A 17,522-nucleotide genomic window follows, 5' to 3' on the forward strand; every position below is an offset into this window, starting at 1 on the left:
TCCAATCAGAGGAGAGTTTGTGTGATTGGGGGCTCGAGCTGACCGTCCGTCCGCTTCCACCGGTAAGTTCATCAGACTTCGTTAACGGCTGTAACAGGTGTTGGTCCAGGCCAGAGTTGGAGCGGGTCAGAGCTTCTTTCGGGTTCCGGCTGATCAGTTGCTCTGACCGCGTTTTGTGTCTGTTTGAGCGGGTTAACGGCTCCGCTCTGTCCGGCTAACCGGAGCTAACGTGCTAGCTTAACGGTTGTTCTGAGAGCGGCGGAAGACGTTCAGCAGCTGGTTTTACCTCCCAAGTGACTGAAAAACACTTTTAACAAAGCACTTCCTGCTGCTCATACAGGTGTTTCTCAGGTAGGAAACAAACTACAGGTGAGAAATGTTCATCTTCACTAGAAAGCTGTTTTTCTGTTAGTGAACAGTGAGAATACCTGCTGCTACCTGAACAGGTGATCACTCTACTTCCTGGTTAAATTAGACTCAAACTAAAGCCCTCACAAAGTTGCGGGTGATCAGGTGTTCTGTGGATCAGCCCATCAGTACATTTCAGTAGCAGGACAAAATGATCAGTTTTAGCTCTAAGATCAGAACTTCAGTGTGATGATGATGATGATGAACCTGGTTTCTGTTATGAAGCCTGTTTTCCAGAAGGATTTCCAGAAAGTCGGGACGCTGCTGTTGTTGGACAAAGAATCCAGATTTACAGGAGCTGATTAGAATAAATACGTAACAGACGCATTATTCCAGCTCACTGAGACCATCATCAGGAATATTTCCATTTCAACACCTGTTGCTGTCCAGAATGACATCAGAGATGACAGTTTTATGTATGAATGGTTGTAATTTGATTAGAACAATGGTGGACATTAGAAGTCCCACAGGCTCTGATTGGTTCACAGGTTGTAAACACAGGTTCTGATTGGTGTGATCAATGGTTTCAGTCATTTGTTTTCCTTTTTATTCCATCAGCTGTTCAGTGTGTCAGTGATTGTCTGCAGGAGAGATGAACAGCAGGAGCCGCGGGGCCAGGTGAGACTCACGCTTGTAACACACCTGTAATACACCTGTCACACAGTCAGCTGATTATGTCCTTGTTTTGTTTTCAGTCTCACCTTAAAGAGTCGCTCGGGCAACTTGGGCCGATTCTCCAAAGTCCCTCTACAGAAGCCCGGTTGGACCAAAGAGGAGGTACTGCTCAGAGTTCGCTGTTAGCCTGTTGGCTTGGCTCCAGTCCTTCGCTGCTGCTGATGATGATGATGATCTGTTTTTCCTCCTCAGGATGAGAAGCTGCAGCACCTGGTGAAGAAGTACGGATCCAACAGCTGGTCTTGGGTTGCTCTCCAGTTCAGAGTGAGTTCTTTTAGTCCACCTGTCAGCCTAGTGCTGGTCCGGAACCTAACCTGGACCTGTTCTCTGCCAGGGTCAGAGGTCACAGCTGCAGTGTCAGCGCCGCTGGCAGCAGAACAATAACCCAGAACTGGTCAAAGGTCCCTGGACCCAGGAAGAGGACCGCCAGGTAACAACTTACCTGAGAGCAGCTCAGACCTGCTGCTCGACTCTGACACTGACGTGATGTCACGTCCTGCATAGGTCATGGAGCTGGTCCAGAAGTTCGGTGTGAAGCGCTGGTCGCTCATCGCCAAACACCTGCGCACCCGCAACGGGAAGCAGTGCCGCGAGCGCTGGCACAACCACCTGAACCCGACGGTAATGAAGAGCAAATGGACTCCAGAGGAGGATCGGATCTTATACCAGGCCCACAGACTGGTGGGAAACCGCTGGGCGTACATCTCCAAGCTCCTGCCCGGCAGGTATGCGCTCCAGACCACCATACATTGCAGGTCACTTGTTCACAGGTGTGTCATGCTGCTGTGTGTGTTTTTAGGACGGATAACTCTATTAAAAACCACTGGAATTCTACCCTGAAGAGGAAGGTGAATAAGGAGGGATACCTGCACTTCCTGCAAATCCACACCTCCACCAGCTCCTCTTGCACACCTAAATCCCCAACCTGCAGCCCCCCCAGCACTGCCAAGGTCCCGCACTAGCCACAATCCACCCAGCTCCGCGTATCAGCAGTTTGTTGAGATATAACCCTGATCTGTCCTCCTGCAGGCCCACAGTCTGTCCACCACCAAGAACGAGTCCTCCTGCACCTCCTGCGATAAGAGCGCATGCAGAAACCAGGGTATCTCCGCCCATCTTTGCTCCACCTGTGTCTCTACCTCCTCAGGCTACAGCTCCTCTCTGAGCATGTGCAAGCTGGCAGCAACAGTGGAGTTGATGGAGCTGGTAAGAGGTTTTATTTCTTCTGTTTAAGAATGACTAAGGTTTTCATTCTGTAAAGAAGCTCTGTGTTATAAAGTGAAACCCTAAGTTCTGTCTGATAGGCGGATCCATCCTGCTTCATGTCTGCTGTGTTTCCTGTTAACAATCCCCATTCTGCTCTTGTCTGAAATCATCACAGAACCATGAGATGTGGACCTGCAACTCAGAAGAAGTGACCTCACATCCTAAACACCACCGAGTGATGCCCGCCAATGACACTGACCTGTCTGTCAGCAGGCTGAGAAGCAGTGACGTAAGTCAGGTGACTTCACACCCTTTCAGAAACACACCTGCATACCTGTTAATACAGATGCTACAACCATCATACAGACACCATAACCATCATACAGAGGCTACAACCATAATACAGGCGCTAAAACCATCATACAGAAGCTACAACTGTCATACAGAGGCTACTACCATCATACAGAAGTTACAACCATCATACAGAAGCTACAACCATCATACAGACACTATAACCATCATACAGAGGCTACAACCACAATACAGGCGCTAAAACCATCATACAGAAGCTACAACTGTCATACAGAGGCTACTACCATCATACAGAAGCTGCAACCATCATACAGAAGCTACAACCATCATACCGACACCATAACCATCATACAGACGCTACAACCATCATACAGACACCGCAACTATCATACAGAGGCTACAACCATAATACAGGCGCTAAAACCATCATGCAGAAGCTACAACCATCATACAGAAGCTACAACCATCCTACAGACGCTACAACCATCATACAGAGACTGCAACCATCATACAGAAGCTACAACCATCATACAGAGGCTACAACCATCATACAGAGGCTGCAACCATCATACAGACACAGCAACCATCATACAGAGGCCACAGCTATCATACAGACACAGCAACCATCATACAGAAGCTACAACCATCATACAGACACCATAACCACCATACAGAGGCAGAAAACTGTCATACAGAGGCAGAACACGATACACACTACAATCATTATACAGAGACTACAACCATCATGCAGAAGCTACAACCTTCATAAAGACACTGCAACCATCATACAGAAGCTACAACCTTCATACAGAGGCTACAACCATCATACAGACACTACAACCATCATCCAGACACCATTACTATTATACAGAAGCTACAACCATCATACAGAAGCTACAACCATCATGCAGACACCACAACTATCATACAGAGGCTACAACCATACTACAGGCGCTAAAACCATCATACAGAAGCTACAACTGTCATACAGAGGCTACAACCATCATACAGAAGCTACAACCATCATACAGAAGCTACAACCATCATACAGACGCTACAACCATCATACAGACACTGCAACCATCATACAGAAGCTACAACCATCATACAGACACCACAACCATCCTACAGACGCTACAACATCATACAGACATCGCAACTATCATACCGAGGCTACAACCATAATACAGGCGATAAAACATACAAAAGCTACAACTGTTATACAGTAGCTACTACCATCATACAAACACCATAACCATCATACAGGCGCTACAACCATCATACAGACACCACAACCATCATACAGATGCTACAACCATCATGCAGAGGCTACAACCATCATACAGATGTTACAACCATAATACAGTGGCTACAACCATCATACAGACGCAGCAACCATCATACAGAGGCTACAACCATCATACAGACACCATAACCATCATACAGAGGCAGAAAACTGTCATACAGAGGCAGAACACGATACACGCTACAATCATTATACAGAGACTACAACCATCATACAGAAGCTACAACCTTCATAAAGACACTGCAACCATCATACAGAAGCTACAACCTTCATACAGAGGCTACAACCATCATACAGACACCATAACCATCATAAAGTGGCTACAACCATAATACAGGCGCTAAAACCATCATACCGAAGCTACAACCACCATGCAGAGGCTACAACCATCATACAGATGTTACAACCATTATACAGTGGTTACAACCATCATACAGATGTTACAACCATTATACAGTGGTTACAACCATCATACAGGCGCTACAACTATCATACAGATGTTACAGCCATCATGCAGAGGCTACAACCATCATACAGATGTTACAACCATTATACAGTGGTTACAACCATCATACAGGTGCTACAACCATCATACAGACACCACAACCATCATACAGATGCTACAACCATCATCCAGAGGCTACAACCATCATACAGATGTTACAGCCATTATACAGTGGCTACAACCATCATAAAAACACCATAACTATCATACAGACACTATAACTGTCATACAGAAGCTACAACCATCATGCAGACACCACAACCATCATACAGACACTACAACCATCATACAGATGTTACAACCATAATACAGTGGCTACAACCATCATAAAAACACCATAACTATCATACAGACGCTACAGCTGTCATACAGAGGCTACAACCATCATACAGATGCTACAACCATCATACAGAGGCTACAACCATCATACAGATGGTACAACCATCATGCAGAAGCTACAACTATCATACAGACGCTACAGCTGTCATACAGAGGCTACAACCATCATACAGATGCTACAACCATCATACAGAGGCTACAACCATCATACAGATGGTACAACCATCATGCAGAGGCTACAACCCTCATATAGATGTTACAACCATAATACAGTGGCTACAACCATCATAACAACACCATAACTATCATACAGACACTACAGCTGTCATACAGAAGCTACAACCATCATGCAGACACCACAACCATCATACAGACACTACAACCATCATACAGAGGCTACAACCATCAATCAGAGGCTACAACAAACACCATAACTGTCATACAGAGGCAGAAAATCATCATACAGACACTACAACTGTCATACAGAGGCTACAGCCATCATACGGATGCTACAACCTTCATACAGATGTTACAACCATCATACAGACACTGCAACTATCATACAGAGGCTACAACCGTCATACAGAGACTACAACCATCATACAGATGCTACAACCATCATACAGAGGCAGAAAACCGTCATACAGAGGCAGAACATGATCATATAAAAGCTACAATCATTATACAGAGACTACAACCATCATACAGAAGCTACAACCTTCATAAAGACACTGCAACCATCATACAGAAGCTACAGCCATCATACAGATGCTACAATCATCATACAGGCACTACAACCATCATACAGACACCATTACTATTATACAGAAGCTACAACCATCATACAGAAGCTACAACCATCATACAGACACCACAACCATCATACAGAGACTACAACCATCATACAGAAGCTACAACCTTTATAAAGACGCTACAACCTTCATACAGAGACTACAACCATCATACAGATGCCACAATCATCATACAGGCACTACAACCATCATCCAGACACCATTACTATTATACAGAAGCTACAACCATCATACAGAAGCTACAACCATCATGCAGACACCACAACTATCATACAGACACTACAACCATCATACAGATGCTACAATCATCATACAGAAGCTACAACCATCATGCAGACACCACAACCATCCTACAGACACTACAACCATCATACAGAGGCTACAACCATCATACAGAGGCTACAACCATCAATCAGAGGCTACAACCATCATAGAGAGGCTACAATCATCATACAGAAGCTACAACCATCATGCAGACACCACAACCATCCTACAGACACTACAACCATCATACAGAGGCTACAACCATCAATCAGAGGCTACAACCATCAATCAGAGGCTACAACCATCATAGAGAGGCTACAATCATCATAGAAAGACAACTTAATAAATCACTTTTGTTGGTTTTATTGCTAAGATGATGAAGGTAACTTTATTAGCTTCTCGGTTTACGCTTCTTTTCTATTCAGTTTGCAGACTGTGTTACACTGCTGCCCCCTACTGTTGACTTGTGGTTTCTGACATACATTTGATGCAGTCTGCGTTTTCTGTGCATAACATGAAATGATTATTGTGAGAATCATGCAACAGTGATCAAAGTCAGCCATCAATCAGCTGTGATGCTTCTGTCTGAAGGTTTCTGGTGTGAAGGAGGAACTGATGAACAGTGATGAAGTAGTGTCTGTCCTGGACCCGTCTTGGAGCAGAAGCAGCATGATGGGAGAACTGACGCTCTCTTCCTCTGAGGTGAAGACCACAGCAGATTTCAGAGGTGTCCATGTGTTGCTCAGCTGATCCACTCTCTGTGTTTGTATCAGTTCCTCAACCCATGTGGCCTCGAGGATCTGAAGTTCCAGCGTCCAGCTCTCACCTCCACGCCTCTTTGCTCCATAAAACACCCCGCCATGAGCCGGCAGGATGACGGCTGTGTGCACTGCAGCCTGAGCTGCAGGTCTAACACCTCTTATTGGTTCTGTGTGATGACATGACCTTAGAACGAATCAGAACTGACCATATGCTGCTGTGTTCAGGACCCCGCCAGAGATCCAAGAGAAGGTCAGAGCGCTGCTCGAGGCAAATCCTCAGACCCCAACACCGCTGAAGATCAGTGACCAGCAGTACCAGGTGAGAATCAGGAATTCTCCAGTTACTCTGCTCATCCATCACTTTGTGTTGGATGTTCATTGTCCTCTGCATGGATCTATCGTCAGATTACCGGGATGTGGGTGGACAGGAGCGTCGATCATGATGACAGTCAGCAGTCCAGCAGCAGCTCTGAGGTCAGGCACACTAACTCACTGAATACACTGGGCATATGCAGAGTCAGGAAGCCTTCAATAGATCATCCTGATAGTTTGATCACAGTTACAGTAATAATAATATTCATCCCTATTGGAAAACCATAGTTTCTCACGTTGGTGTCAAGTTTTGTGTTTTGATGGCAGCTGTGGTTGCACTGCCCAGAGATCACCGATTGCCTCGCTAACCCTGCTACAAGCTCATTTATGCTCTACGGTACAGACACAGAGTATGTGTCCCACGACACAGCAAACAGAGCAGTACCACCGGACACCGTGGGGGCAGTGATGAACAGTACAGCTGATGTGTGACCAGAAAGGAAAACAGAAGAAGAGGCAGAGACCACCACCATCACTGCGCTCATCCACTGTCACTACTGTGTAAAACGCGAGGTGAACTCTGCACTCTGCACTGCCCTCTGGTAGATGTGTTGCCTAACAACCATTAAATCAAACTTTATAGAGCACTTTTCTTACAAAAGTAGCGCAAAGTGCTTTGCATTCCAAAAACAAATATTAAATATATGGACCATTCTCAATGTATATCGAGAATGGTCCAAATATTCATCGAGAATAGTCCAAATATCCATTGAAAATAGTCTTTATTTATATAGTAAGTCATCAGACTTTCACGCAGGAGACCCAGGTTCACATCCCGGCCTACTGCCTACCTCATATGATGAGATAAGGGAACACGAGACATACCGGCTCAGATGTCGTCCAGTCAAGCAAGGTCTGTGTCAGGTGCTGGGGAACCAGAGCACCCTGGTGAGAAGTGGGCTACTGGAACAAGATGGAAATGGACGAGAAGCACGAACAAGGCTCTGTTGGAATGTTACTACTCCAGTAACCCTAGTCAGGGTTACTGGCCTACATGCAGAGAATGTGGGAAATATGGAATCTTCGAAACCCACAATCAACACTCACTGCTAAACAACTAGTAGCTCAACATCCACAGACGGCAACTGCTATCAAAGCTTGAGATTAACGAGGTACAACACAAATGCTACGGCAAGGGGGAGCCAGGACGCCAGGTCGGTGGGGGGGGGTTAACAGTCTCCTGGAAAATGTGAATGCAGCCTTGAGAGCGATTCCTACAATGACCATCAGGTTGGAGGCTAAAATCAAGGCAGCTCGGAGAGAAGTGAGCCAACTACCAGAGCTCCAGAAAGGTGCAATGAAAAAACAGGTACCCAGGAGGTACAGCCAGATGCCCATACCTGAAGCACTAGAAACTGCCAAACAACGACTCCAAGCCTTGGCCACCTGCCTAAAGAGGTACACGAGAGAAATTGAAGCAAGGCGATTAAACCGACTGTTCTCAACTCAACCAGCTAAAGTGTACTCTTAGTGGCAGGGTAATAACAGGGCAGACCCACCAAGGCTGGAGACTGAACAATACTGGAAAAGCATATGGGAGAGGGAGGCATCACACAACAGCGGTGCACTGTGGCTGATGGATCTAAGAGCAGACCACAGCAACCTCCCTGAACAAGAACCAGTAACCATCACAGTGGCAGACGTTCAACAAAGAGTCTCAGATATGAAAAACTGGACAGCACCAGGGCCTGACATGGTTCACACCTACTGGCTGAAGAAGCTAACTGCACTCCATGAGCGCCTGGCAGCACAAATGACCCAGCTGCTAAAGGATGGGACCCACCCTGAATGGCTAACTGAAGGCCGGACAATCCTGATCCAGAAGGATCCACTGAAGGGAACAGTTCCATCCAACTGTCGGCCACTAACCTGTCTCCCCACCACATGGAAGCTCATGTCAGGCATCATAGCGGCTAAGATAAGTGGGTACATGGATCAATACATGAGCACAGCACAGAAGGGCATTGGTAAAAATACCAGAGGAGCAAAACACCAGCTGCTGGTAGATAGAACAGTCGCTCGGGACTGCAGAACCAGGAATACCAATCTGTGCACTGCCTGGATTGATTACAAGAAAGCCTATGACTCAATGCCACACACATGGATCGTGGAATACTTGGAGATGTATAACATCAACAGGACTCTAAGAGCCTTCATTGCAAACTCAACACAGCAGTGGAAGACCACCCTTGAGGCCAACTGCAAGTCAACTGCACAAGTGTCCATCAAATGTGGCATATACCAAGGAGATGCCCTGTCCCCTGTACTGTTCTGCATAGGTCTGAACCCCCTCAGCCAAATAATCACCAAGACTAGCTATGGATACCGTCTCAGGAATGGGTCCACCATCAGTCACCTCCTCTACATGGATGACATCAAGCTGTACGCCAAGAGCGAGCGAGACATTGACTCACTGATCCACACAACCAGGATCTACAGCAATAACATCGGAATGTCATTCGGACTTGAGAAGTGTGGGCGGATGGTGACAAAGAGAGGGAAGGTAGTCCATACAGAAGGGGTCTCACTCCCAGACGGCAGAATAGCAGACATTGAGGACAGCTACAAGTACCTTGGAATCCCACAAGCAAATGGCAACCTCGAACAGGCCACAAGAAAAGCAGCCACAGCCAAATACCTCCAACGAGTAAGGCAAGTCCTAAGGAGTCAGCTCAATGGCTAGAACAAGGTCAGGGCAATTAACAGCTATGCCCTGCCGGTCATCAGATACCCTGTGGGAATAATAAGCTGGCCAAAGGAAGAGATTCAGACCACAGATGTGAAAACACGAAAGCTCCTGACCATGCATGGAGGGTTCCACCCCAAATCCAGCACCCTGAGACTGTACACTAAGCACAAGGAAGGAGGCAGAGGACCACAGAACCACTATCCAGGATGAAACATCCAACATCCTTGAATACATCAGGAAGATGGCCTCAACGGACAAAGTGCTCGGTGAACGTCTCAGGCAGTGGAAAACAGATCATGTGGTGATGGAGGAACCATCATGGGAGGAAAAGCCCCTCCATGGGATGTACCACCAACAGATAACTGAAGTGGCTGATAGAGAAATCCTACCAATGGCGAGAAAGGGCTGGACTGGAAGACAGCACAGAGGCACTGATCATAGCTACACAGGAGCAGCCCTTGAGCACCAGAGCAATAGAGGCCCAGATCTACCATAGAAGACAAGACCCCAGGTGTAGACTGTGCAAAGAGGCTCCTGAGACAACCCAGCACATAACTGCAGGGTGTAAGATGCTGGCAGGGAAAGCTTACAAGGAGCATCATAACCAAGTGGCTGGTATAGTGTACAGGAACATCCGTGCGGAGTACAGGCTGGAAGCCCCGAGGTCAAGGTGGGAAACACCTCCGAAGGTGGTAGAGAATAACCGAGCTAAGATCCTGTGGGACTTCCAGATCCAGACCGACAAAATGTTAATGGCAAACCAGCCGGACATTGTGGTGATGAACAAACAGCAGAGGAAAGCTGTTGTGGTTGACATCACAATACCAAGCGATTGCAACATCAGGAAAAAGGAACATGAGAAACTGGAGAAAGACCAAGGCCTGAAAGAAGAACTTGAGAAGGCCTGGAAAGTGAAGGCAACAGTGGTGCCCGTGGTCATCGGAGCACTCGGGGCAGTAACCCCCAAACTGGAAGAGTGGCTACAGCAGATCCCAGGACAAACCTCAGACGTCTCGGTCCAGAAGAGTGCAGTCCTAGTTACAGCCAAGATACTGCGCAGAACCCTCAAGCTCCCAGGCCTCTGGTAGAGGACCCGAGCTTGGATGGATGAGAGACCGCCCACGGAGGGCGTGGGGACAATTTATTTTTTTATATGCGCTGTATATTTTTACAAAGCTAGGCACATTAATTAAAATATGTATCTGTTGTGAGCATACTATTATTCATCATTAATGTGTAGAGGGAAAAAAACACTTCTTAAAATAAAAAGTTTTATTAGAAAAAAATAAATCACTTTCTTGTAGTCTCCATTATGGACAGCATGCCCTCCACCCCTCCAACCACTGAACTGCTGTTGTCCTGATGTTTTTCAGGCTTTGCAGCCAATGAGAGGTAAACTTTCTCCCCGTCCTCCTGCAGCTTCTCCTCTGTCTTCTCCAGGTATTCCAGCAGCTCTGCATCAGAGTCCCGTTTACCTGTTTCACAGCACAAAAACTAGTTAATATAAACATCACACAAACAAAAGTACAGGACATTACTACCAAGACTGAAGGTGTCTGTAAATACGTTTGGTAACCACAACATGTCACTGTGGTACATAACAGCTTTAACTGACAGCTGATTCCATGATGCGCACATTTCTACCTGCTCTGTTATACCGAGAAAAGGGGGAGGAGAAGAGCTGGACACCGAGGGAAGGTGAAGTTCTCGCATCAGTGTTTCCTCAGTTTCCAGGAAATTTAACTCCTGTTAAAAACAAAAATAAGTAACTTTAATAAAGATAAAGAGAAGATAATCAAGATGAATGGTCACAAATATGTTTAAACATCTTTAAAATGACTAAGAATTCAAATATGCAACTGATACAATTCAAAATTCTGCATAGAACTCATTATACAGGACAAAGGATGTTCAGGATGGGTCTGTCACAATCAAACATCTGCACACACTGCAATGAAAACACACCTGACAACTATTTCCATGCCTTGTGGTCCTGCACACCTGTAAAGAACCGTTTAGCTGAATCTCATTCCCTCTGGTCCCCTGTGCTTAGCTCCATCACTTAGTGTAGGTGGAGCGCTGTGACTTCGTCGCTTTGGGGGTTGAAAAATGGCCTGGAGTGACTGGTGGTTGCGGGTTCTTGGTGGTTTCCCGTGGTGCGGGACCGGGCTGCTCTTCTATTCTATTCTATTCTATTCTATTCTACAGTCATTTAGCAGAGTCTTTTATCCAAAGCGACTTACATTTGAGAGTAAGAATAACACAAGCATGAATTCAAACAAGATGGACGTCATAATTAAGTGATAGTCAGACTGCTTTGAGTCCAGTTGGACCAGGTGCTGTCATGTAGTGCTAGTGCAGTGCATATCTTTTTTTTTTTTTTAAGTCATTTTGTTTAAATACAAGATCACGATTTCATCACATAATATTATCTTGGGCATAAGTGCAGCAGCTTCTTCAGTACTTGGTTGAGCCAAAGAGCTGGACAAATCTTTCTAACTCATTCTGAGTAGAAGAGTTAAGCTAAGTGTGGAAATTCTCCTTAAACAACTGAGTCTTTAGCTTGCATTTAAAAGTGGATAAGGACTCTGCAGATCGGACGGGTTTGGTAGATCGTTCCACCACCAGGGAACAACAGAGGAGAAGAGTCTAGCTACTGATGTGGCGCCACGTTGTGGTGGGAGCACTAGGCGTCTTTCACTGGCAGAGCGTAACTGTGGAGAGGGAGTGTAGCTCTGGATTAAGGAGTGGAGGTAGACCGGAGCCGTTTGGGTTATTGTTTTGTAAGCCAGAAGCAGAGCTTTGAATCTGATGCGCTGCAACTGGAAGCCAGTGGAGAGCGATTAGCAGCGGAGTGACATGAGCTCTTTTGGGCTGGCTGAAGACCAGACGTGCTGCTGCGTTCTGGATCATCTGCAGAGGTTTAACTGAGCATGCAGGCAGGCCAGCCAGTAAGGAGTTGCAGCAGTCAATGTGTGAAATGACCAGAGCCTGGACCAGGAGCTGGGCCGTGTATTCAGTCAGGTAGGGTCTGATCCTCCTGATGTTGTAGAGAGCAAATCGGCAAGATTGAGCAACCAAGGCAACATGGTCCTTAAAGGTCAGCTGGTTGTCTACCATGACACCAAGATTCCTGGTAGAAGACGTAGGCACAAGCGTGATGGAGTCAAGCTACACGCTTATCTGTGGCGGTAAGGAAGGATTGGCTGGAAAGACAATAAGCTCGGTCTTGGACAGGTTTAGCTGAAGGTGGCAATCCTTCATCCATGCGGAGATATCAGCAACATGCTGATATTCACATTGAGACGTTGTGTCGTCAGGTGGGAAAGAAAGGAAAAGCTGAGTGTCATCTGCATAGCAGTGGTAGGAGAAACCATGAGAGCTAATGACTGCACCGAGTGAGGACGTGTATAGAGAAAAGAGAAGAGGGCCAAGCACCGAGCCCTGAGGCACCCCTGCTGTCAGCCCATGTGATCTGGACACGCCCCCTCGCCAAGATACTTTGAAGGATCTCCCTGTGAGGTAGGACGTAAACCACGAGAGGACAGATCCTGAGATGCCAAGCTCTGAGAGTTTGGAGAACAGTATATGATGGTTGACCGTGCCATTTCAGAGACTGCTCTGCGTTGGGGGTGGCTCTAGGTCCGGCCCTGTCGGGAACTGTGGGGGGCCAGCGGTTGGGGTCGCCTCTAGCCGGAGGTGAGGCCACTGGTGATTCCTGGGTCAGCGGGTGTTGGCCCTGGGCCAGGTGGCCGGGCTATTCTGGGGCAGGCTGGGTGGGGGTTCTGGGCTCTGGTGCCTCGGGATGGACCCCCTCCCTCCGAGGTGGTGTGGTCCGTATGTGCCGGGGGTCTAGGCCTGCCTGGATGTCATTCTTAGGTATGGTGCGGGCCCTCTACCTTTAGGGGGTGGGGGGGTCGCTTCTAAATAAAAATTAATCTTAGTGTGTGTTTACCCCACAGTATATACCATAAGAGTTGTGCTTACGTGGCCAAAAGGTAGAGAAAGCTTGGTTATTTACAGGCAAGACAAGACAAGGCAGATTATTTCTACAGCACATTTCATGTGCAGGATCTTTCAAAGTGCTTTACATAAAACATTAAAAGCCTAACACATTTTCAGAAGCAGTAAAAGCAGCAACAAACAGCAAGAATCACAATAAAACCACAAATGACTTTAAAATGATTCAAAGTCAGCAGCAGATTTCCTGCAGAGACAATGACAACAGAAACGTTTCACCTGCATTTAAAGTGTCTATGTTTGCACACAATCACACTCACACCCACATAACGCACAATGTGAACCACACCAACACGAAGGGTGTATGGAAGTATGAGGGCAGCGACGTTTGAAACAGATGTACCAATTTACACACATAAAGGGAGCATAAATGAGCCTGATCACACCCTGCTAACATGGCTAACCCTGCTAACACAGCTAATTCTAACCCTGGTAACATGGCTAATCCTGCTATCACACCTAATTCTAACCCTGCTAACATAACTAACCCTGCTAACAGGGCTAACCCTGCTAACATTCCTAACACTCCAAACACAGCTAATTCTAACCCTGCTAACATAGCTAACCCTGCTAACACACATAATTCTAACCTTGCTAACATGGCTAACCCTGCTAACATAGCTAACCCTGCTAACACACCTAATTCTAACCCTGCTAACATGGCTAACCCTGCTAACACAGCCAATTCTAACCCTGCTAACATAACTAACCCTGCTAACATAACTAACCCTGCTAACACAACTAATTCTAACCCTGCTAACATAGCTAACCCTGCTAACACACCTAATTCTAACCCTGCTAACATAGCTAACCCTGCTAACACACCTAATTCTAACCCTGCTAACATGGCTAACCCTGCTAACACACCTAATTCTAACCCTGCTAACATAACTAACCCTGCTAACACAACTAATTCTAACCCTGCTAACATAGCTAACCCTGCTAACACACCTAATTCTAACCCTGCTAACATGGCTAACCCTGCTAACACACCTAATTCTAACCCTGCTAACATGGCTAACCATGCTAACACAGCCAATTCTAACCCTGCTAACATAGCTAACCCTGCTAACATGGATAGCCCTGCTGACGTGGCTAATCCTGCTAACACACCTAATTCTAACCCTGCTAACATCTCTAACCCCCCTAACACAGCCAATTCTAACCCTGCTAACATTCCTAACACTCCAAACACAGCTAATTCTAACCCTGCTAACATTCCTAACACTCCAAACACAGCTAATTCTAACCCTGCTAACATTCCTAACACTCCAAACACATCTAATTCTAACCCTGCTAACATGGCTAACCCTGCTAACAGCCAATTCTAACCCTGCTAACATGGCTAACCTCCTTAACGCAGCTAATTCTAACTCTGTTAATGTCGCTAACCCTGCTAGCAGTGCCAATTTTGCTAACTCTTGTTAATCCTGCTAACCCCACTAACCTTGCTAACACTGGAACCTCTGAGGCAGGGTTTACCAATTCCAGACCTCTTGAGCTAGTGTGCTACGGGTTTTAGATGTTTCTCTGCTGCAACACACCTGATGTGAATTAAAGGGTTTTCCAGCAGCTTAAGATCTGCACCAGCCTCTTAATGACTCACACCCTGACTTGCAGGTCCAGGGGGAGAGTCTGCTGAACTCCATCCTGCAAGTCCAAAAGAGTTTCAGTTCAGTCCAGCAGCAGGTTCAGGGGCAGTCTGGCTCCATCTCAGAGGTCCCTGCAGAGTCTGACTCTGTTCTGCACTCTGAAGATTTTGGCTGCTACCTATTAGATCGACAGGTGGATGTGTGGTGGTGCCCGCAGACCTTCAGCCACCTGGACTCAACTGAGTGTCCTGGCTACAGGGGGAACCCCTTTGAGGTACAGTCCAGAACCTGCATACTCTGAGACCAGGACTCAGACTAAGACCTGATTCTATGTGTGTGTTTCCAGCTGAGCGGAAAGCTGCAGGTGGAAATGTTTGGAAGGACAGATGACCAGGTGAGTCTGACAGAACAGGCCCATCGCTTCTTGGAGCCCTGATCATGATTCGGGTCCTGATCCAGGAGCCGGTGAGTGTGAGCACATCAGTGCTGGTTGACCTGTTAAGTCTCAGTGCTGATACCAAACATGATGTCTGACAGAGCTGCAGCGGTCCAAACATGAACCCATCAACAAACGTGAGGGATAAAGGAATTTGATTGGACTACGGCAGTGATGATGTCATGAAAACTGAGCTGGTCTCAGTTTGGTGAAGTTCAGCGGATCCACTATCATCGACCTGGTGAGTTCTTACTGTAGACCAGGGATCTCCACCTTCGGTGTCCTGCAGGTTTTAGACGTTTCCCTGCTACAGCACAGGGACCCTGATGGCTGAAGCAGAGCTTTTCATGTGAGGTGTGTTACCGTAGGGAAACATCTGGAACCTGCAGGACAGATGCTCACAGGGACCAGAGATGGAGATCCTGGTTGTAGACGGACCAGATGTGGCGTGTTCCTGGCGTACGAAGAGCTGTCTAAGCTGACTGATGATGTCTTCCAGATGAACCTCCCTGTGATTGGACGACGAGAACTCCTCCGTCTTCGGTCTGCTGAGTCGTCCTGACAATCATGACTCAGCATTTTGTTGAGACTAGTTGGTTTCTGCAGTGTCATCAGATCCTCTGATGTTTTATTGATTTCTTTAGCAGACCTCTTCACACAGAAACGGCCTTTTTAATGAAACTTTGACTCTTTTATTGATTTTAAACGCTTGAACGTGTTTCTTGATTTCTTTCTTGAACGGCTGCTGCTGATGTCGTGAACGTACCTCACACATGTTTGACGAACTTTAACCCCAGCTTGCACTTTGGATCATTTCTGATCGATTTTAACCTTTTAAATGAGTCTGACCTCAGAAGCAGAAACACTGAGTGTTAGCTGTTTGAATGGAACTTTATTGGCTCTGTATTTTTGATACAATATTTGATTTATGTTGTCATGACAGAAATGTTTGCAGGAACAAACAGGAAGTGAAAGTCTGTTGCAGGAGAACTTTAAGATGACCTCATGTTTTTATCCCTCAGGAGGAAAATGTCTGTCTTTGATGTTGTGGAAATAAAGAATCTGGATTAAATGAGGATGTTTGTCGTGTTCGATGTCCATCAGATGAGAAGCTGACCAGTGCTTCGCTTCCCGAAGGACATCACACGTGATGTAGGAGCGGGTCAGCTGGCTGCGACGCCTCCATCTAACTGGCCTATCACATGGCAGCATGTAGTCATGCAGCGTGTTATCGACGGACAAATCAAAAAAACATCTGGAGGATTAAAGGACTGATGACTCAGCAGGATTTAGAAAAACTGGTCCACATTTATCTTTAGTAGACTGGACTACTGTCATGCTGTCCTCACAGGTCTCCCTAAAAAGTCCATTAGACATCTGCAGTTAGTCCAGTTGCTGCTCCAGTCCTCACTAAGACCAGGAAAGTAGATCCTAGAACTCCAGTCCTCACTAAGACCAGGAAAGTAGATCCTAGAACTCCAGTCCTCACTAAGACCAGGAAAGTAGATCCTAGAACTCCAGTCCTCACTAAGACCAGGAAAGTAGATCCTAGAACTCCAGTCCTCACTAAGACCAGGAAAGTAGATCCTAGAACTCCAGTCCTCACTAAGACCAGGAAAGTAGATTCTAGACCTCCAGTCCTCACTAAGACCAGGAAAGTAGATCCTAGAACTCCAGTCCTCACTAAGACCAGGAAAGTAGATCCTAGAACTCCAGTCCTCACTAAGACCAGGAAAGTAGATCCTAGAACTCCAGTCCTCACTAAGACCAGGAAAGTAGATTCTAGACCTCCAGTCCTCACTAAGACCAGGAAAGTAGATCCTAG

At 46.4% G+C, this 17,522-nt stretch overlaps 2 protein-coding genes across 9 annotated transcripts in view; one reads left to right on the forward strand and one right to left on the reverse strand.

Moving 5' to 3' along the window:
• On the forward strand, positions 1 to 16,673 carry LOC121644131 (myb-related protein B-like). 7 transcript variants are annotated; one of them, XM_041991861.1, is made up of 17 exons: positions 1 to 62; positions 967 to 1,026; positions 1,104 to 1,185; positions 1,276 to 1,347; positions 1,418 to 1,513; positions 1,588 to 1,808; positions 1,883 to 2,033; positions 2,113 to 2,289; positions 2,465 to 2,578; positions 6,419 to 6,529; positions 6,601 to 6,734; positions 6,814 to 6,907; positions 6,994 to 7,062; positions 15,290 to 15,535; positions 15,608 to 15,655; positions 15,799 to 15,938; positions 16,066 to 16,673. In XM_041991861.1, the coding sequence occupies exons 2-16, from the start codon at positions 1,001 to 1,003 to the stop codon at positions 15,853 to 15,855; spliced, it is 1,698 nt and encodes a 565-aa protein (XP_041847795.1). In that variant the 5' UTR covers positions 1 to 62; positions 967 to 1,000; the 3' UTR covers positions 15,856 to 15,938; positions 16,066 to 16,673. The 7 variants fall into 7 exon arrangements, with proteins under 7 accessions (XP_041847795.1, XP_041847796.1, XP_041847797.1 ...); XM_041991862.1 differs by having other exon boundaries at positions 28 to 369; XM_041991863.1 differs by having other exon boundaries at positions 28 to 351; positions 15,608 to 15,726.
• The window catches only part of si:dkey-97a13.12 (jouberin), a 17,546-nt gene continuing 11,137 nt past the window's right edge, over positions 11,114 to 17,522 (reverse strand). Inside the window, exons 6-7 of one of the 2 annotated variants that reach the window (XR_006011230.1) lie at positions 11,294 to 11,395; positions 11,114 to 11,124 (exon numbers count right to left, since the gene is read on the reverse strand). The gene's annotated coding sequence lies outside the window, so the exon portion shown is untranslated. Of the gene's footprint in view, positions 11,125 to 11,283; positions 11,396 to 17,522 lie in introns of those variants that run through there. The other variant, XR_006011229.1, reaches the window with a different exon arrangement.

The sequence above is a fragment of the Melanotaenia boesemani genome, chromosome 8, assembly GCF_017639745.1.
Source record: "Melanotaenia boesemani isolate fMelBoe1 chromosome 8, fMelBoe1.pri, whole genome shotgun sequence".
In the NCBI taxonomy this organism is placed as follows: domain Eukaryota; kingdom Metazoa; phylum Chordata; class Actinopteri; order Atheriniformes; family Melanotaeniidae; genus Melanotaenia; species Melanotaenia boesemani.

Bases quoted from the DNA above. Each gene is read 5' to 3' on its own strand.
- LOC121644131 (XM_041991861.1), top strand. From the start codon at position 1,001: ATGAACAGCAGGAGCCGCGGGGCCAG. The intron at 2,290-2,464 runs GTAAGAGGTTTT...AAATCATCACAG, and splicing joins CAGTGGAGTTGATGGAGCTG to AACCATGAGATGTGGACCTG. The intron at 2,579-6,418 runs GTAAGTCAGGTG...TTCTGTCTGAAG, and splicing joins GCAGGCTGAGAAGCAGTGAC to GTTTCTGGTGTGAAGGAGGA.